The sequence below is a fragment of the Rhineura floridana genome, chromosome 15 (assembly GCF_030035675.1).
Source record: "Rhineura floridana isolate rRhiFlo1 chromosome 15, rRhiFlo1.hap2, whole genome shotgun sequence".
Taxonomy (NCBI): Eukaryota; Metazoa; Chordata; class Lepidosauria; order Squamata; family Rhineuridae; genus Rhineura; species Rhineura floridana.
Genome location: NC_084494.1, coordinates 12,445,164 through 12,459,685, shown reverse-complemented (window position 1 = coordinate 12,459,685; position 14,522 = coordinate 12,445,164). Strand labels below are relative to the sequence as shown.

At 45.4% G+C, this 14,522-nt stretch overlaps 1 protein-coding gene across 4 annotated transcripts in view; it reads right to left on the bottom strand.

Annotated features, from left to right (window-relative positions):
• Positions 1-257: 257 nt before the first annotated feature.
• Positions 258-14,522, bottom strand: part of KIAA0319L (KIAA0319 like) — a 90,906-nt gene continuing 76,641 nt past the window's right edge. For all 4 annotated transcript variants that reach the window (XM_061597773.1, XM_061597772.1, XM_061597774.1 and 1 more), the window contains 5 exons: positions 12,544-12,689; positions 4,991-5,113; positions 3,755-3,845; positions 3,517-3,608; positions 258-730 (listed from right to left, as the gene is read on the bottom strand). In XM_061597773.1, coding sequence (XP_061453757.1) covers positions 549-730; positions 3,517-3,608; positions 3,755-3,845; positions 4,991-5,113; positions 12,544-12,689 — 634 coding nt within the window. In that variant the 3' untranslated portion in view covers positions 258-548. The remainder of the gene's footprint in view (positions 731-3,516; positions 3,609-3,754; positions 3,846-4,990; positions 5,114-12,543; positions 12,690-14,522) is intronic.

Sequence of the window (14,522 nt, the reverse complement as noted above, 5' to 3'; positions counted from 1 at the left end):
ATGGCGAGGGGGACCCAACAGATCTTTTCTGCAGCGAAAGCGAGTGCTTCAGAAAAGAACGTAGTCCAAGGCATCCTGGCTTTCAAAACAGGCAAGAGCCAAGCTGTGGTTTTTGCAAACAAAACCGTCACCCTCCACAAGAGGGAGCACGTAAAGAAGATTGCCATCCCCATGGCAAACAGATCTTTTTCGGAGGGGTGGGGGAGCGTAGCACAGGGTGCGTATTGCAGTCCTGGGCAAGTTGGCGCTTTTCACAGTTTCACAGGAGTGGTTTTAAGTCCCACAGCATTTCAGAGCCAGTGCCTACCCTTCACAGTCTTTTTTTCACAGCTTCTTTTGCCAGAATTTCCCTTGAAGTCCAGATTCAAGTACAGGCAGTTCAATTTTTTTTTAAAAAAAGATCAGCAGTAAACAAAAGGTAGTCTCCATGTAATACATTAGCAGTGTTATCCACAACACAGTGGGCTTTCCAGGGGCTCCTTGTGCAAATGAAGAGCAGAACAGACGTCTGCATTGTTTACTATCCCTTTGCAAGCAGCAGCCCACAGCTATAGGATCTCTTCTCGCTGGTTCTTTGGCATCACCTGCCCATTGCGCAGGCAACCGTTCTGGTTGTGCAGCAGCTTTCCTTTCTCCCGGTCTGGCCACGTAAAGATAGCTTCATCGCTGTCCAGCTCAGATTCTGAATGCATCAGACTGGTGTTCTGGGCCTGGGCTTTCTGTTTGCTGCCTTCAGATATAAACAAAGAAGAAACTTAAGGTAACCTGGTTAAGTAAGAGTACATGTGTGAGAGAGAATGAGAGAGAAAGAGATCCGTGGTGCATATTTTACTTACACCAAATAACATGAGTGATCAATCTAGCTCAGAATTGTCTACACCAGGGGTGGGGAACCTCCAACTCAAGGGCCAAAGTTGGCCTGGCATGGGTCTCAATTTAGCCTGCAAGGCTGTTTCCTATAAATCATGCCCACCTGCCCCACACCTGATGCAATACGTGATGTCAGGTGTGAAGCAAGTAGAGACAAGACTGAATCAACTATGCGTCGGAGTTCCCTGCGGGGAACTTGATCATGCAGCCGAAACCTGAAGAAAGCACACTTGAAGACACCACCCATCAGCTGACAAGCGGTCACCTCAAGCCTGCTGCTCAGGAGCACTTCAAAACATCACACAGGACTCTTTGCACACCTTGTGTGGTGCTTTGAAGCCCCAACAATCATTACTGGATGTAACTGTGATATCAGTTACATCATCAATGATATGATGCAGAAGACACTTGCAAAAAACCCACCACCACACTAGTCAGAACTGGAGGGGTCCATGTGATGCGTCCTTCCCTGGCTCTCCCTGTCAGGTTCCTACCTGCTCGTGGTTACTGCCTGTCTCTAGGCACCACCAGGGACTCCACCAGTCCGGACCGCTCTCTCTTATGGTTTCTCTCCCCGCTCTAGCACAGATCTCAACAGATCCCCCTGCTAGGCAACCACCAGTAACGTCCCAATACTAGTATTCCCAGAGACTCTGAATACTGGTATTGTTATTCTCTTCACCGCTGCCACCATTTGTTACAGTTCCCCTTCAGCCTTGGTCATTACCTTACCCTCCCTTCTGGTCTGTGAAACCCCAGCCAAGGATCAGGCCTTTGGTAAACCAAATTAAGTATTTATTACAGATAACAAAGCTAACAAGATTAACAAGATTTCTTCTTCAGGCACATAAGCATATGGTTTTACTCAATACTAATCCGAACTCCACCTCCCTCCTGGCAAACAACTCTCTAAACCCCACCAACCAACCCACTCAGTTCTCTTCTCCCCCTCGATTCCACTCTCACTCTTCCTTTTATACATTCAGCCATTTTAAACACTCAGCCAATCATCTCGCATTCTACTGCCCATTCACTCCCCCTCCTCTTTCACTCCACTTACCATGTATCTTCTAAAACAACAACACTTACCATATATACATTAATATAGAAACATCACAGTCCACAGCAGGGATATAATAGGACATAAGAGTGGAAGCCTAAGGAGGGGCAAAGCCAAGGAAGGCTCTGAAGATCAAGAGGAGGAATTTGTGCTGGATCTGGGAGTGGATAAGAAGCCAGTGGAGGGATTTGAGAAGAGACAGCTTGCTGTCTGAACACTGAGCGGGACAGAGACAAAAGCTTTGTAGCAATCAAGGTAGGAGCTGAGAAGACAGAAAGGGTGGCTCATATTTTGCCACGCTGCAAAGGGAGAAGCGGCATGACTTAATGGCAGGTTGAATAAAGGAGAGGGAACATTTTAGAAGAATGTGTGTAGTTTGGTTCTGTTGGGTTTAAACAAGCTTGCATGCCGCCCCCTTTGATAGGGAGATGTCCCCTCTAGCTAGAATTGGAGGACATCTCTGTGCTTGTTTACCATGATGTAACTTCCTAAGGGGTGGGGTTATTTAACCTTCTCTTCCTCTTTCCTTTGTTAAGGGATATTGATCCTTTTTGCATACTCTCCGTTAAGCTCAGGGAGTGAGAAGCATACACATGCTTCTCTTCCAAGATGATCCATACTATGGACTAAGACTTCTATTTTTCTATCCAAGCTAGAGCCTATGTTTCCTGAACATATGAAAGGTCGTGAGTAAACATTCTTTATACTTTTTACCTAAGAAGACTGCCTGTGTTGTTTATTTCACTTAACTAGTGTGCATGTTCTCAATTCTGCTGTTGCGTACAAACTGTTCCTATTTCATTTAAACCAAACAGGTTCTTCTCATCTCAAAGGGATACAATAAATGAGAAGAAAATGATTGGAGGGTTTGGGATTTTCAATTTAGAAATGATGATAGCAAAGGATGAAGGAATAAACAAACGGTGTAGAGAAGAGGTGGCTAATTTGTGGCCCTCTGGATGTTTACTACACCTCCCCAAATCTCTGACCACTGGCCATGCTGGCTAGGGCTGATGGAAACTGTAGTCCAACCACATATAGAGGGCCACAGGCTCCCCCTCCCTGTGCTATAGCAATGCTTGTTCAGTGGCATCTCAATGAAGACGCTGAGCTTCACCTCTGGCACCTGACAACACCCACATGTTTTTCATTGTTGTGTCACTGGCTCAGGTTTCTTTGGAAAGGCCTGGAGGCCAAGGAGGGAAGAGTTTAAAACCTTTCATTGCTTGATCAAACCAAAGGTCCACCTAGTTCAACCTTCAACAATCTGGTGTCCTCTAGATGTTTTGAACTACATCAGCCCCAGGCAGCATTTCCTAGTTGGACCAAAGCAAGATCTTCACAAACATAGCATTGGAACAAGACTGACAAACTTGAAATGGCCAAGGCCTGAAAAGTTTGAAATGTTTCAAATCCTATATTGGTCCTCACCAGAGTTGCTCTTTTTTTGTTTGAAAGGGAGTGTGTGTATGAGTAACACATACAAAGAAGAATCCCCTACACCATGGTGTTTTAAAAACCTTGGTGAATAGAAACCAGCCTGTGTCAACATTCTGTCAGTGCTAACCTATTTTCTGATGCCTTACCTGCTTTGGGATTTGGTTTTAACTCCAGGCTTTCTTGATCTGTGGCATCCAAGATCTTGTATTTGCTCTTCCTTTTGGGTTTTCCCTTACGTCTTAAGGAGATAAAAAGAGGGGGAGAAACAGGCTGAAGCTTAGATGGAACATGATGCCCTTTCAGAGGACAAGCCCCTAACTAGAGAGTAACAGCAGTGACTTAGCTGCAAAGAGGGGTGTTTAAAGGGCTCACAGCCTTACTCACTTCTTGCAGCAGCAGACCACTACCCAGGAAAAGATCCCCAAGGAGACCACGATAACGAATGATGCAATGACGACGTAGAGCACACTCCATTCTGTAAGAAGCACAGAAGTATGATCTCAGCACCAGACTTTGGGGCTTGAACCAGGAGTTGGTCTAGGGCTGGGACCCAGGGATTGGGACTGTGGGCATTCAGACAGTGCCTTTTTCAGGCAAAGTAAGGGGAGCAGATGGGGTTTGATATTAGTCTCTGCGAATGGCAGGAAATACAGTATGAATCTTCTAAAAAGGCCATGCCTCAGAACCTCATCTTTTGCCCTTGCCTGGCCTACAGATCAGCAACTGCCTGCCTGGTACAGTTCAGGCTCCACGGGTATGATTTCACAAAGGTTTAGCTGGGCTGATACTGGCACAGTTTAGACAATTATTGAAACCATAATTTAGATTATTATTAATGATCCACTGCAAGTCTTGGACTCGCACACTGTCCCTCCCCTCAAAATTAATGCTTCCTTTTCACTTTAGAACAAACCGCAGTTTCCCATTACATATGAAGTCAAGGAACTGTGGTTTATTCTAATGAGCTCAAGCAAACCTGAATGAATTTGACCATAGCTTAGAATGGTTATCACTTGAACTGGGTCATTTATAGTAACTGCAGGCTGAATTATGCTCCCCATGCCAGGGAGATGGATATGGAATCCAATAGGGGCACCTCCTCTGAATGCCCTCTGGGTTGAAGAGTGGAGCACAATTAATTAATTGACTGGCTGACTGAACTGAGGGGAGGGGAGGGCAAGCACAGGCCCCAAGGGATTCTTTAAGGAGTCTTAAGAAGTGGGTGCTCTACAGTTCTATATTTGCATGTGGTACCAGGCTGGCTTGAAACACCTGCAGGGGCCACAGAGCGGGAGACTTGGATGAGGTACTGCTTTTGGTGCGGGAGTGGGATGGCAAAGTCCCCTCGCTAAGCTCCATTCTACCAATCACCCAAGATTGAATGGAAGCTACTCAATATTTAAAGGCAGTAGATATAGCACAGCTGTTGATTCTGTGTGCTCAGGCCAGCCAAACATATACACTTCTCTGGCTATACCAATACCTTCTTCCCTTATCTTTTTTCCCCTTGAGGGCTCCTTCTCCACAATGGGGCATGACACAGAAACATTTAGACACAGAGCCACTTGCAAGGCCTTCTCCACTCCCAAGGGAGGGATGGAAAGACAAGAGTGTGCCTACCACAGTTGCTCTCGCCATCACCCATCTGCACTTTGATGAAGTTCTCCATCCAGAAAGGGTCGCAGAAGCAGCGCTTGGTGAAGGAGTTGCAGTGCCCATGCTCTGAACAGTTCAGCTGGCAAGCTGGGGGAGAGAAGAGCCCAGTCAACACATAGGCAGACATTGTCAAGAGTTAAGCAGAGTGCCTGAGCTTTACAGTCAAACTTGAAGGGATGTGAATTAAAATAGTTCCCCATTTACATTAGATTCTCAAAAGCTGGTGAAATCCACACCCCCATTTTGTTCTTTTATTATTATTATTATTTATTAAATTTATATACCGCCCGACTAGCAATAGCTCTCTGGGCGGTGAACATAAAATAACATAAAAATACAATGAATAACAAAAGAATACTAAAATACAATCATCAATCCAATACAATAAACATTTTTAAAAGTAAATCAGTGTAACTTAAAATGCTTCAGAGAATAGGAAGGTTTTGACCTGGCACCGGAAGGAGAGCAGAGTCGGCGCCAGGCGTACTTCCTCGGGGAGACTGTTCCATAGTTTGGGGGCCACCACTGAGAAGGCCCTAGATCTTGTCATCACCCTCTGGGCCTCCCTGTGAGTTGGAACCTGGAGGAGGGCCTTCGTAGCAGAACGTAGTGCATGGGCCGGTTCATATCGGAAGAGGCGTTCCGCAAGGTATTGTGGTCCCGCACCGTATAAGGCTTTATAGGTTAATACCAACACTTTGAATCTAGCCCGGAAACATATTGGCAACCAGTGCAAGCTGGCCAGAACAGGTGTTATATGCTCGGACCGCTTGGTCCTTGTCAGCAATCTGGCCGCCACATTTTGCACTAGTTGTAGCTTCCGAACTGTCTTCAAAGGTAGCCCTACGTAAAGCGCATTACAGTAATCCAAACGTGAGGTTACCAGAGCATGTACCACTGATGTAAGGTCCTCTTTACTCAAATAGGGACGTAGCTGGGCTACCAACCGAAGTTGGTAAAATGCATTCCTAACCACCGAGGCTACTTGAGCCTCAAGTGAGAGGGAAGAGTCTAAAAAGACTCCCAGACTATGAACCCGCTCCTTTAGGGGGAGTGTAACCCCGTCCAGGACAGGGTATATATCCACCATCCGATCAGAGAACCCGTCCACCAACAGCATCTCAGTCTTGTCTGGATTGAGCTTCAGTTTGTTAACTCTCATCCAGTCCATTGTCGAGGCCAGGCAACGGTTCAGCAAATTGACAGCCTCACCTGAAGAAGATGAAAAGGAGAAGTAGAGCTGCGTGTCATCAGCATACTGATGACAACGCACTCCAAAACTCCTGATGACCTCTCCCAACGGCTTCATGTAGATATTAAAAAGCAGGGGGGACAAAACTGACCCCTGCGGGACCCCATATTGTAGAGCCCGCGGTGTCGAGCAATGTTCCCCAAGCACTACCTTCTGGAGACGACCCGCCAAGTAGGAGCGGAACCACTGCCAAGCAGTACCTCCAACTCCCAACTCCGCGAGCCTCTCCAGAAGGATACCATGGTCGATGGTATCAAAAGCCGCTGAGAGATCAAGGAGAATCAACAGAGTTACTCTCCCTCTGTCTCTTTCCCGACATAGGTCATCGTACAGGGCGACCAAGGCTGTCTCAGTGCCAAAACCGGGCCTAAAACCCGATTGAAATGGATCTAGATAATCAGTTTCATCCAACAGCGCCTGGAGCTGGCCAGCAACCACCCGTTCCAAGACCTTGCCCAGGAATGGAACATTCGCCACTGGCCTGTAGCTGTTAAAATTGTCTGGGTCCAAGGAAGGCTTTTTCAGGAGTGGTCTCACCACTGCCTCTTTCAGACAGCCCGGGACCACTCCCTCTCGTAAAGAGGCATTTATCACTTCCTTGGCCCAGCTACCTGTTCCATTCCTACTAGTTTTTATCAGCCAGGAGGGGCAAGGATCCAGTACCGAAGTGGTTGCACGTACCTGTCCAAGCACCTTGTCCACGTCCTCGAGTTGAACCAACTGAAGCTCATCCAACAAAACAGGACAAGACTGTGCTCCGGACATCTCACTAGGATCTACTGCTATAACTTGAGAGTCTAGGTCCCGGCGGATACATGAGATCTTATTCTGGAAGTGATCGGCAAACTGATTACAGCGGGCCTCCGATGATTCCACCGTGTCCGGAGGGTTTGAATGGAGAAGCCCCCGGACAACTCGAAAGAGCTCCGCTGGGCGGCAAAGAGATGATTTAATAGTGGCAGCAAAATGATGTTTTTTAGCTGCCTTCACTGCTCCTACATAGAGCTTAGTCGAAGCACTAACCAGCGCATAATTGTATCCGTCGGGAGTTCGTCTCCATTTCCGCTAAAGCCTCCTCCTATCTTGCTTCATCGCTCTCAGCTCTGGAGTATACCATGGAGCTGTATGAGCTCTACACAGGAGAGGGCGTGCAGGAGCGATCGTGTTTACAGCCCGGGTCATCTCCGTATTCCACAGAGCAACCAGGGCTTCAGCAGGAGCGCCAGTCCTATCAGCCGGAAAATCCCCCAGAGCCCTTTGAAAACCTTCAGGATCCATTAGTCTCCGGGGGCGGACCATTTTAATAGGTCCCCCACCCTTGCAGAGGGAAGAGGTTACTGAAAGTCTAAACTTCAGCAAGCAGTGGTCTGTCCATGACAAAGGGAGTGTTGTAAAACTCCCCACATCCAGATCACTTTCCCCATGCTCAGTAGCAAAAACAAGGTCTAGAGTGTGCCCCGATACATGTGTTGGACCACTAACATATTGAGACAGCCCCATGGCTGTCATGGAAGCCATGAAGTCCTGAGCCGCGCCAGACAAAGTGGTCTCGGCATGAATGTTGAAATCCCCCAGTACTATTAGTCTGGGGGACCTCAACAATATATCCGAGACCACTTCCGCCAGCTCAGTTAGGGAAGCCATTGGGCAGCAAGGTGGGCGGTACACCAAAAGGATTCCCAGCCTGTCCCTCTGGCCCAACACAAGGTGCAAACACTCCAGGCCAGTAACTGAATGAACATGGTGCTTGGTGAGTGAGATGGAACTCTTATAGACGACAGCAACCCCACCTCCCCGACCCTCAGATCTACCATGATGCTGAACCAAGTACCCCGGTGGGCAGAGCTGAGAGAGACCAACTCCTCCCTGCTCACCCACCCAGGTCTCGGTTATACATGCCAGATCGGCTGCCTCATCTTGGTCTTGGTCTTAGTCTTGTTCTTGTTCTTGGGCCCACTGTGGGTGCGCACGCATCACAGTTGGGCTCACTGGACCTGCCCATTATTGCAGAGCACAGTGCTCTGCTTACGTAAGAAGCCTATCACTTGCAAGCCTGTAGCTTTTTTCTAGCAGCTTCAGATGTGCTGTTTTTCTCAATCAACCTGTAAGGACCCCAGCCCACTGATTGTACCCCTGATGATCTTGTGAGGTAGAGTTATTTAGTGTCCCAGTATGAACTGGGCTGCATCCACATTGCAGCCCCTTGCATTTGCAAGGCCACAGCTATATTGGGGTTGTTTGCAAACACAACTGCTGCTCATGGGACATACTGTATGTAATTCACTATGTGGCTTTAGGCAGATTTCTAATTCCCCCCACCTGTAAAAAAGGGTGATATCTAATTGGGCACCTCCTCTAGGATGCACACCTTAACATGGTGTGGGGGTTTGAGAGTGTCGAAGAAGCTGAGAACAATGCCGTCAGGAATCTAGACCAAGAGGCTGGATTCCTATCAGGGTCACCCACGGCCAAATAGTCAAAGCTGAGACATCAGATTAAGATGCTTCCAGACTCAAAGGAAGGCAATGGTAAATCCACCTCTGAATATCTCTTACCATGAAAACCCTATGAACAGAGTATCCAAAATGCAACGCGAGATAGTGCTGGAAGATGACACCCCCCCCAGGACAGATGGCACTCAGCAAGCTACTGGGGAAGAACAACGGACAAGTATGAGTAGCACTGTGACTAATGACGCCACTGGGTCAAAGTTGAAAGGAAGTCTGATGCACACAGATGTGAAAGGAGAGTCTAGAGTTGTACGATGTACACAATAGGAACATGGAATGTGGGAAGCATGAACCAGGGAAATTGTCAACCAAGAAATGGAATGCATAAACATTACAATATTTGGCATGAGTGAATTAAAATGGACGGGAATGGGACATTTTCAATTAGGTAACTACAAAATATTTCATACAGGAAATGAGAAATTAAGAAGAAATGGGGTTGCTTTAATAGTGAGAAGTGATGTAGCAAAAGGAATTAGGAGCTATAACACAAAGTCTGAGTGAGTTACATCAATGACATTAAATGAGAAATCTTTTAATATAACCAACATCCAAGTCTATGCTCCAACAGCAAACACAAAAGAAGAAGAAGAAGAATTGGAGAGATTTTATGCAGAAGTACAGGAAGAAATTGATCACACACCAAAACAAGATGTGCTGATAATCATGGGGGACTGGAATGCAAAAATAGAGAACAGAGAAGAACCAGAAATTGTGGGAAAATGGGGCTTAGGAAATAGAAATGGAGAAAGACCTATTGAATTCTGAAGCCAATAATTAGTTTCTTGCAAATACATTTTTGAGCAACTGAAAAGATGATTGTACGCGTGGACATCACCAAATATAGGAATCAAATTGATTATATAATTGGTAGCAGAAGATGGAGAAGTTCCATACTTCCTGCGAAAACAAGACCAGGAGCAGACTGCGGTACAGATCATGAACAGGTAACATCGAAAATCAGAGTAAAGCTAAAGAAGAACAACAAAGCAATCATAATGCCAAAATACAATTTAAATAACATCACAGAAGAATATAAAGATCAAATAAGGAACAGATTTGAGGCTTTAAACTTAGTTGATTAGAGAACCAGAAGAACTATGGATTGAAGTCAGAGACATTATCAGGGAAGAATGCAAAAAGACAATACCTCTAGTTAAAAAGAGAGAACAACCTCAATAGATGACTGAAGAAACTCTTAAAACTGTTAAAAGAAAGAAGGAAAGCAAAAGCAAAAGGAGATAGAAACATGGTCAGAATTCTAAGTGCAATAATACAGTGACTAGTACGTAGGGACAAAGAGAACTATTACAATGATTATTGTATAGAAATAGAAGAGGACAACAAAAAAGGTAGAACAAGAGCCCTATTCCTAAATATTAGAGAAATGAAAGGGAAATTCAAACCACGAGTAGGGATGTTGAATAACCAAAAGGGGAACACACTGACTGACCAAGATGAAATAAAAGGAAGATGGAAGCAATACACTGAAGAACTCTATAGAAGAGATGCGAGGATGACAGATTCATTCACAGAGGAACCGTATGATGAAGAACCAGAAATTTTAGAATGTGCGGTGAAAGCTGATCTTAAAATACTTGGAAGAAACCAATCACCAGGAACAGATGGCGTACCAATAGTTACTGAGACTGAATCTGTCCAAATTTTGACAAAAAAATTGTCAACAAATATGGAAAACTAAACAATGGTCTACAGACTGGAAGTCTTAATATCCCATGCAAGTAAAGTAACGCTCAAGATTCTACAACAAAGGTTCTTACCATATATGGAGCAAGAAATGCAAATGCCCAAGCTGAATTTAGAAAAGGAAGAGGGACCAGAGATCAAAGGGTCTATGACCCTCCTGGGAAACATGAAGTAGAAGGGGCAGGATTGGAGCTTGAGATTGATAGACAAATGGTCAAGGAATACCTAATCACTTTGAACGAATTCAAATCGGCAGGACCCGTTAAATGCATCCTAGAGTACTGAAGGAACCGGCTGAAGAACTCTCAGAACCGCTGTCTATTATCTTTGCGAAATCATGGAGGACTGGTGAAGTGTCGGATGACTGGAGGAGAGCTAATGTTGCCCCTATCTTCAAAAAGAGCAAAGAGGAGGAACCGGGAAACTACAGACCAGTCAGCCTAACATCAATCCCTGGAAAAAGTCTGGAATAGATTATAAAGCCTCCAATCTGTAAGCACCTTGAAACAATTACTAGGAGCCAACATGGATTTATGAAGAACAAATCCTGCCAAACTAAACTTATCTCGTTTTTTGATTAGGTAACCTCCCTTGTAGACTGTGGGGATGCTGTGGACATAACATATCTCGACTTCAACAAAGCTTTTGACAAAGCACTCCATGATATTCTGATTAGCAAACTAGCTAAATGTGGGCTGGATGGAACAACTATCAGGTGGATCCACAGTTGGCTCCAGAATCGTACTCCAAGAGTGCTTATCAAAGGTTCCTTCTCAAACTGGGTGGAAGTAACGAGTGGGGTACCACAGGGCTCGATCCTAGGCCCAGTGCTCTTCAACATTTTTATTAACGACTTGGATGAGGAGGTACAGAGCATGCTTATCAAATTTGCAGATGATACAAAATTGGGGGGCACAGCTAATACCGTGGAAGACAGAAACAAATCAAAGGGACCTTGATAGGCTGGAGCATTGGGCTGAAAACAACAGAATGAAATTCAACAGGGATAAATGCTAAAAGTTCTACACTTAGGAAAAATGCACAGTTATGAGATGGGGGATACTTGGCTCAGCAATACGACATGTGAGAAGGATTTTGGAATTGTTGTTGATCACAAGCTGAATATGAGCTAACAGTGTGATGTGGCTGCAAAAAAGGCAAATGCTATATTAGGCTGCATTAACAGAAATATAGTTTCCAAATCGCGTGAAGTATTAGTTCCCCTCTATGCAGCACTGGTTAGGCCTCATCTTGAGTACTGCGTCCAGTTCTGGTCTCTGCACTTCAAGGATGCAGACTGGAACAGGTTCAGAGGAGGGCAACAAGGATGATCAGGTGACTAGAAACAAAGCCCTCTGAGGAGAGACTGAAAGAACTGGGCATGTTTAGTGTGGAGAAGACTGAGGGGAGATATGATAGCACTCTTCAAGTGCATGAAAGGTTGTCACACAGAGGAGGGCCAGGATCTCTTCTCGATTGTCCCAGAGTGAAGAACATGGAATAATGGGCTCAAGTTGCAGGAAGCCAGATTTCGACTGGACATCAGGAAAAACTTCCTAACTGTTAGAGCCCTACGACAATGGAACCAATTACCGAGAGAGGTCATGGGCTCTCCGACACTGGAGGCATTCAAGAGGCAGCTGGACAGCCATCTGTTGGGAATGCTTTGATTTGGATTCCTGCATTGAGCAGGGGGTTGGACTTGATGGCCTTATAGGCCCCTTCCAAGTCTACTATTCTATGATTGTAACCTTGTAGAGTGAAACAAGTTCTCGCTGATGTTGGAATATGTGGTTCAACTCGAACTGGTGGGTTGGGTTAAAAAGGGTAGATAGAGAGGTGACCTCCTGATTGCAAGGCTATACCTCAGGAAAAGGCAGTTTCTTAGGTTCCTTATGTTGGCTTTTTTGTTTTTTTACTGTGATTCCCCCCCGTTCCAGTGTACCCATACATGCAACAGGCTTAGTGAAAGTTGGGGTGGGGAAAATGAAACCTCATTGGAAGGAGAAGCATCTGACAGCATTCTGTCAGCTGTTCCTCTGACTTACTGACTGTATTGATCTCCAGCACTCGGAAGATAAGGAAACCCGACTGCTGCTGCTTCTGCAGCTCGTTCTTGAGTGATCGAGCAATGTCGTGCCCTTTGAAGATCTGGTGAGGAGGCTGATTCTGCACGTAGAACACCATCTTTGTGCTGTAATTAACAAGAAAACCAAGGATGCAGGAAGCATAAATAGAAGATGGCCGGCCAGAAAATTGCAACTCCTGGGGGTTGGCGGGGTAGGAAGGACGTAAGGGAAAATGTACATAAGATAAAAACTGCAGTGACCCTGCCCCACGCCCGCCCCCTCAAACTCTTCTTTCCACTAATTCCTCAAGTTTTTTGGAAGTGAATCCAAGCACTTTGAGAAGTCAGATCTTGGAAGCAAAATAATTATGCAAAAACACGGAACTGTGTGCACGTACATCAAGACAAAATGTGAAAGAGTTCCCCCCACGCAACCCTCTCATAACAGCTAACCAAAGCAGCAGCACCAGAATCGAACCACGCAAAACCCCATCCTGTCTAGCTGGCATGGATAAAAGTGCTCCTTAAAAGAAGTAGCAGCAGCAGCAGCACAGACAAAAAGAAAAGAAAACACAGTCATGTTCCATTTACTTAATGCTTTCTTATCTGCAGCCAAATATATATTGATCAGAAGCAAACCTTCCTCTTCTGCTTGGAGGAAGAATGGTGAACGACTGTCCTGAGACAGGGATTGTGAGGTGGGAAGGAAGATAGAGTTAGAACTGAAAGCCCAGAGCTCCTCTGCTTCTCAGCTCATATTATTAAGGGGAAAAAAGGGTTTCAAGGTTAACAACAACAACAAAAGTGAATACTTTACTTTTGTACCAGAAGATTTAGTCTGGGCAAACTTGGCAGGGAGTGAGGAAGCCCAGATTTCTGAACAGACTTGTTAATAAAGCAGTGTGAATCAAGCACTAACTTACGTAACAGCTTCATGCTTCTGCGATTCATGAAGCATGAGGATTGGTCTCCCCCCTCCCATGCAGTCTAGTGTTCCAGGCCTGGGTTCCCCCTCCTGCCTGACAACTCGGAATGTAGGAAGGCACCAATTTCTATTCTGCCCTATTTTTGTCACATGCAGCACTGTTTCCATTCTGCTGCAGGTTGTCTTCCACCAAAAGCGACGGTATTCTGCTCTGGTGAGATTACATACTGTAACGTATGAACTTTACATGATTAATTAGGTAAATTACATTGTCATGGCGATTTCATATTCACTGGATTGATTTCCGTTCCAGACATGGGATGAGTAAGAGAACACTGGCAGTTTCCACTCCCGTTTCCATTTTTGTTGGAATTCTCAGACATCCCTATTCACAACACATTCCTTATCCTCTAAAGAGGTTTGGTTTGCAGGTGAGGCAGGGCTAACAATCCAAATGTCCGAAAACAATACACGCAGAGGCTAAAAACAGATGTACATTTGGGAACGGGACAGGGCGCAGGCTTTTTTTTTTTTTTGGCTGCAGGTAAGTGCCGCTTCTCCACACCTTTCGTCCTCAAAGGACACCTGTACCTGGCTCTGAAATGAATGTGAGTTGCCACTCCTCCCTTCATGCTTCAAGATGACTGTCCACTTGGCTTTGGTTTTCACACTGCTCGGTCAGTTGCTCAAATGTTTGGCACCTTCTTTTACTTCACGCTTTTAACACTTAAAAAAAACAGCACTGCTGCAAAAAGGTAGTGGGTGGGTGGGAATGGCGGCTTAATGGTTGATACAAAGGCCAGCCAACCAGTACTGTGCAAATCCAGCTTCTGCTGTGAACGGGAAGAAGCAGTTTCCCCTGAGCTTGATACTGTGGAGAAGATGGCATATATGTCTAAAATGCAGCGTACATTTGCAGTGGGTTCACTGTTGAAACTATCTGTCTGTATACACCCTGAAATTCTCATTAACCCACACATATGAATAACCAGTTTTCAAGACATGTGAATACATGTGCATGTAAACCTCCCCAC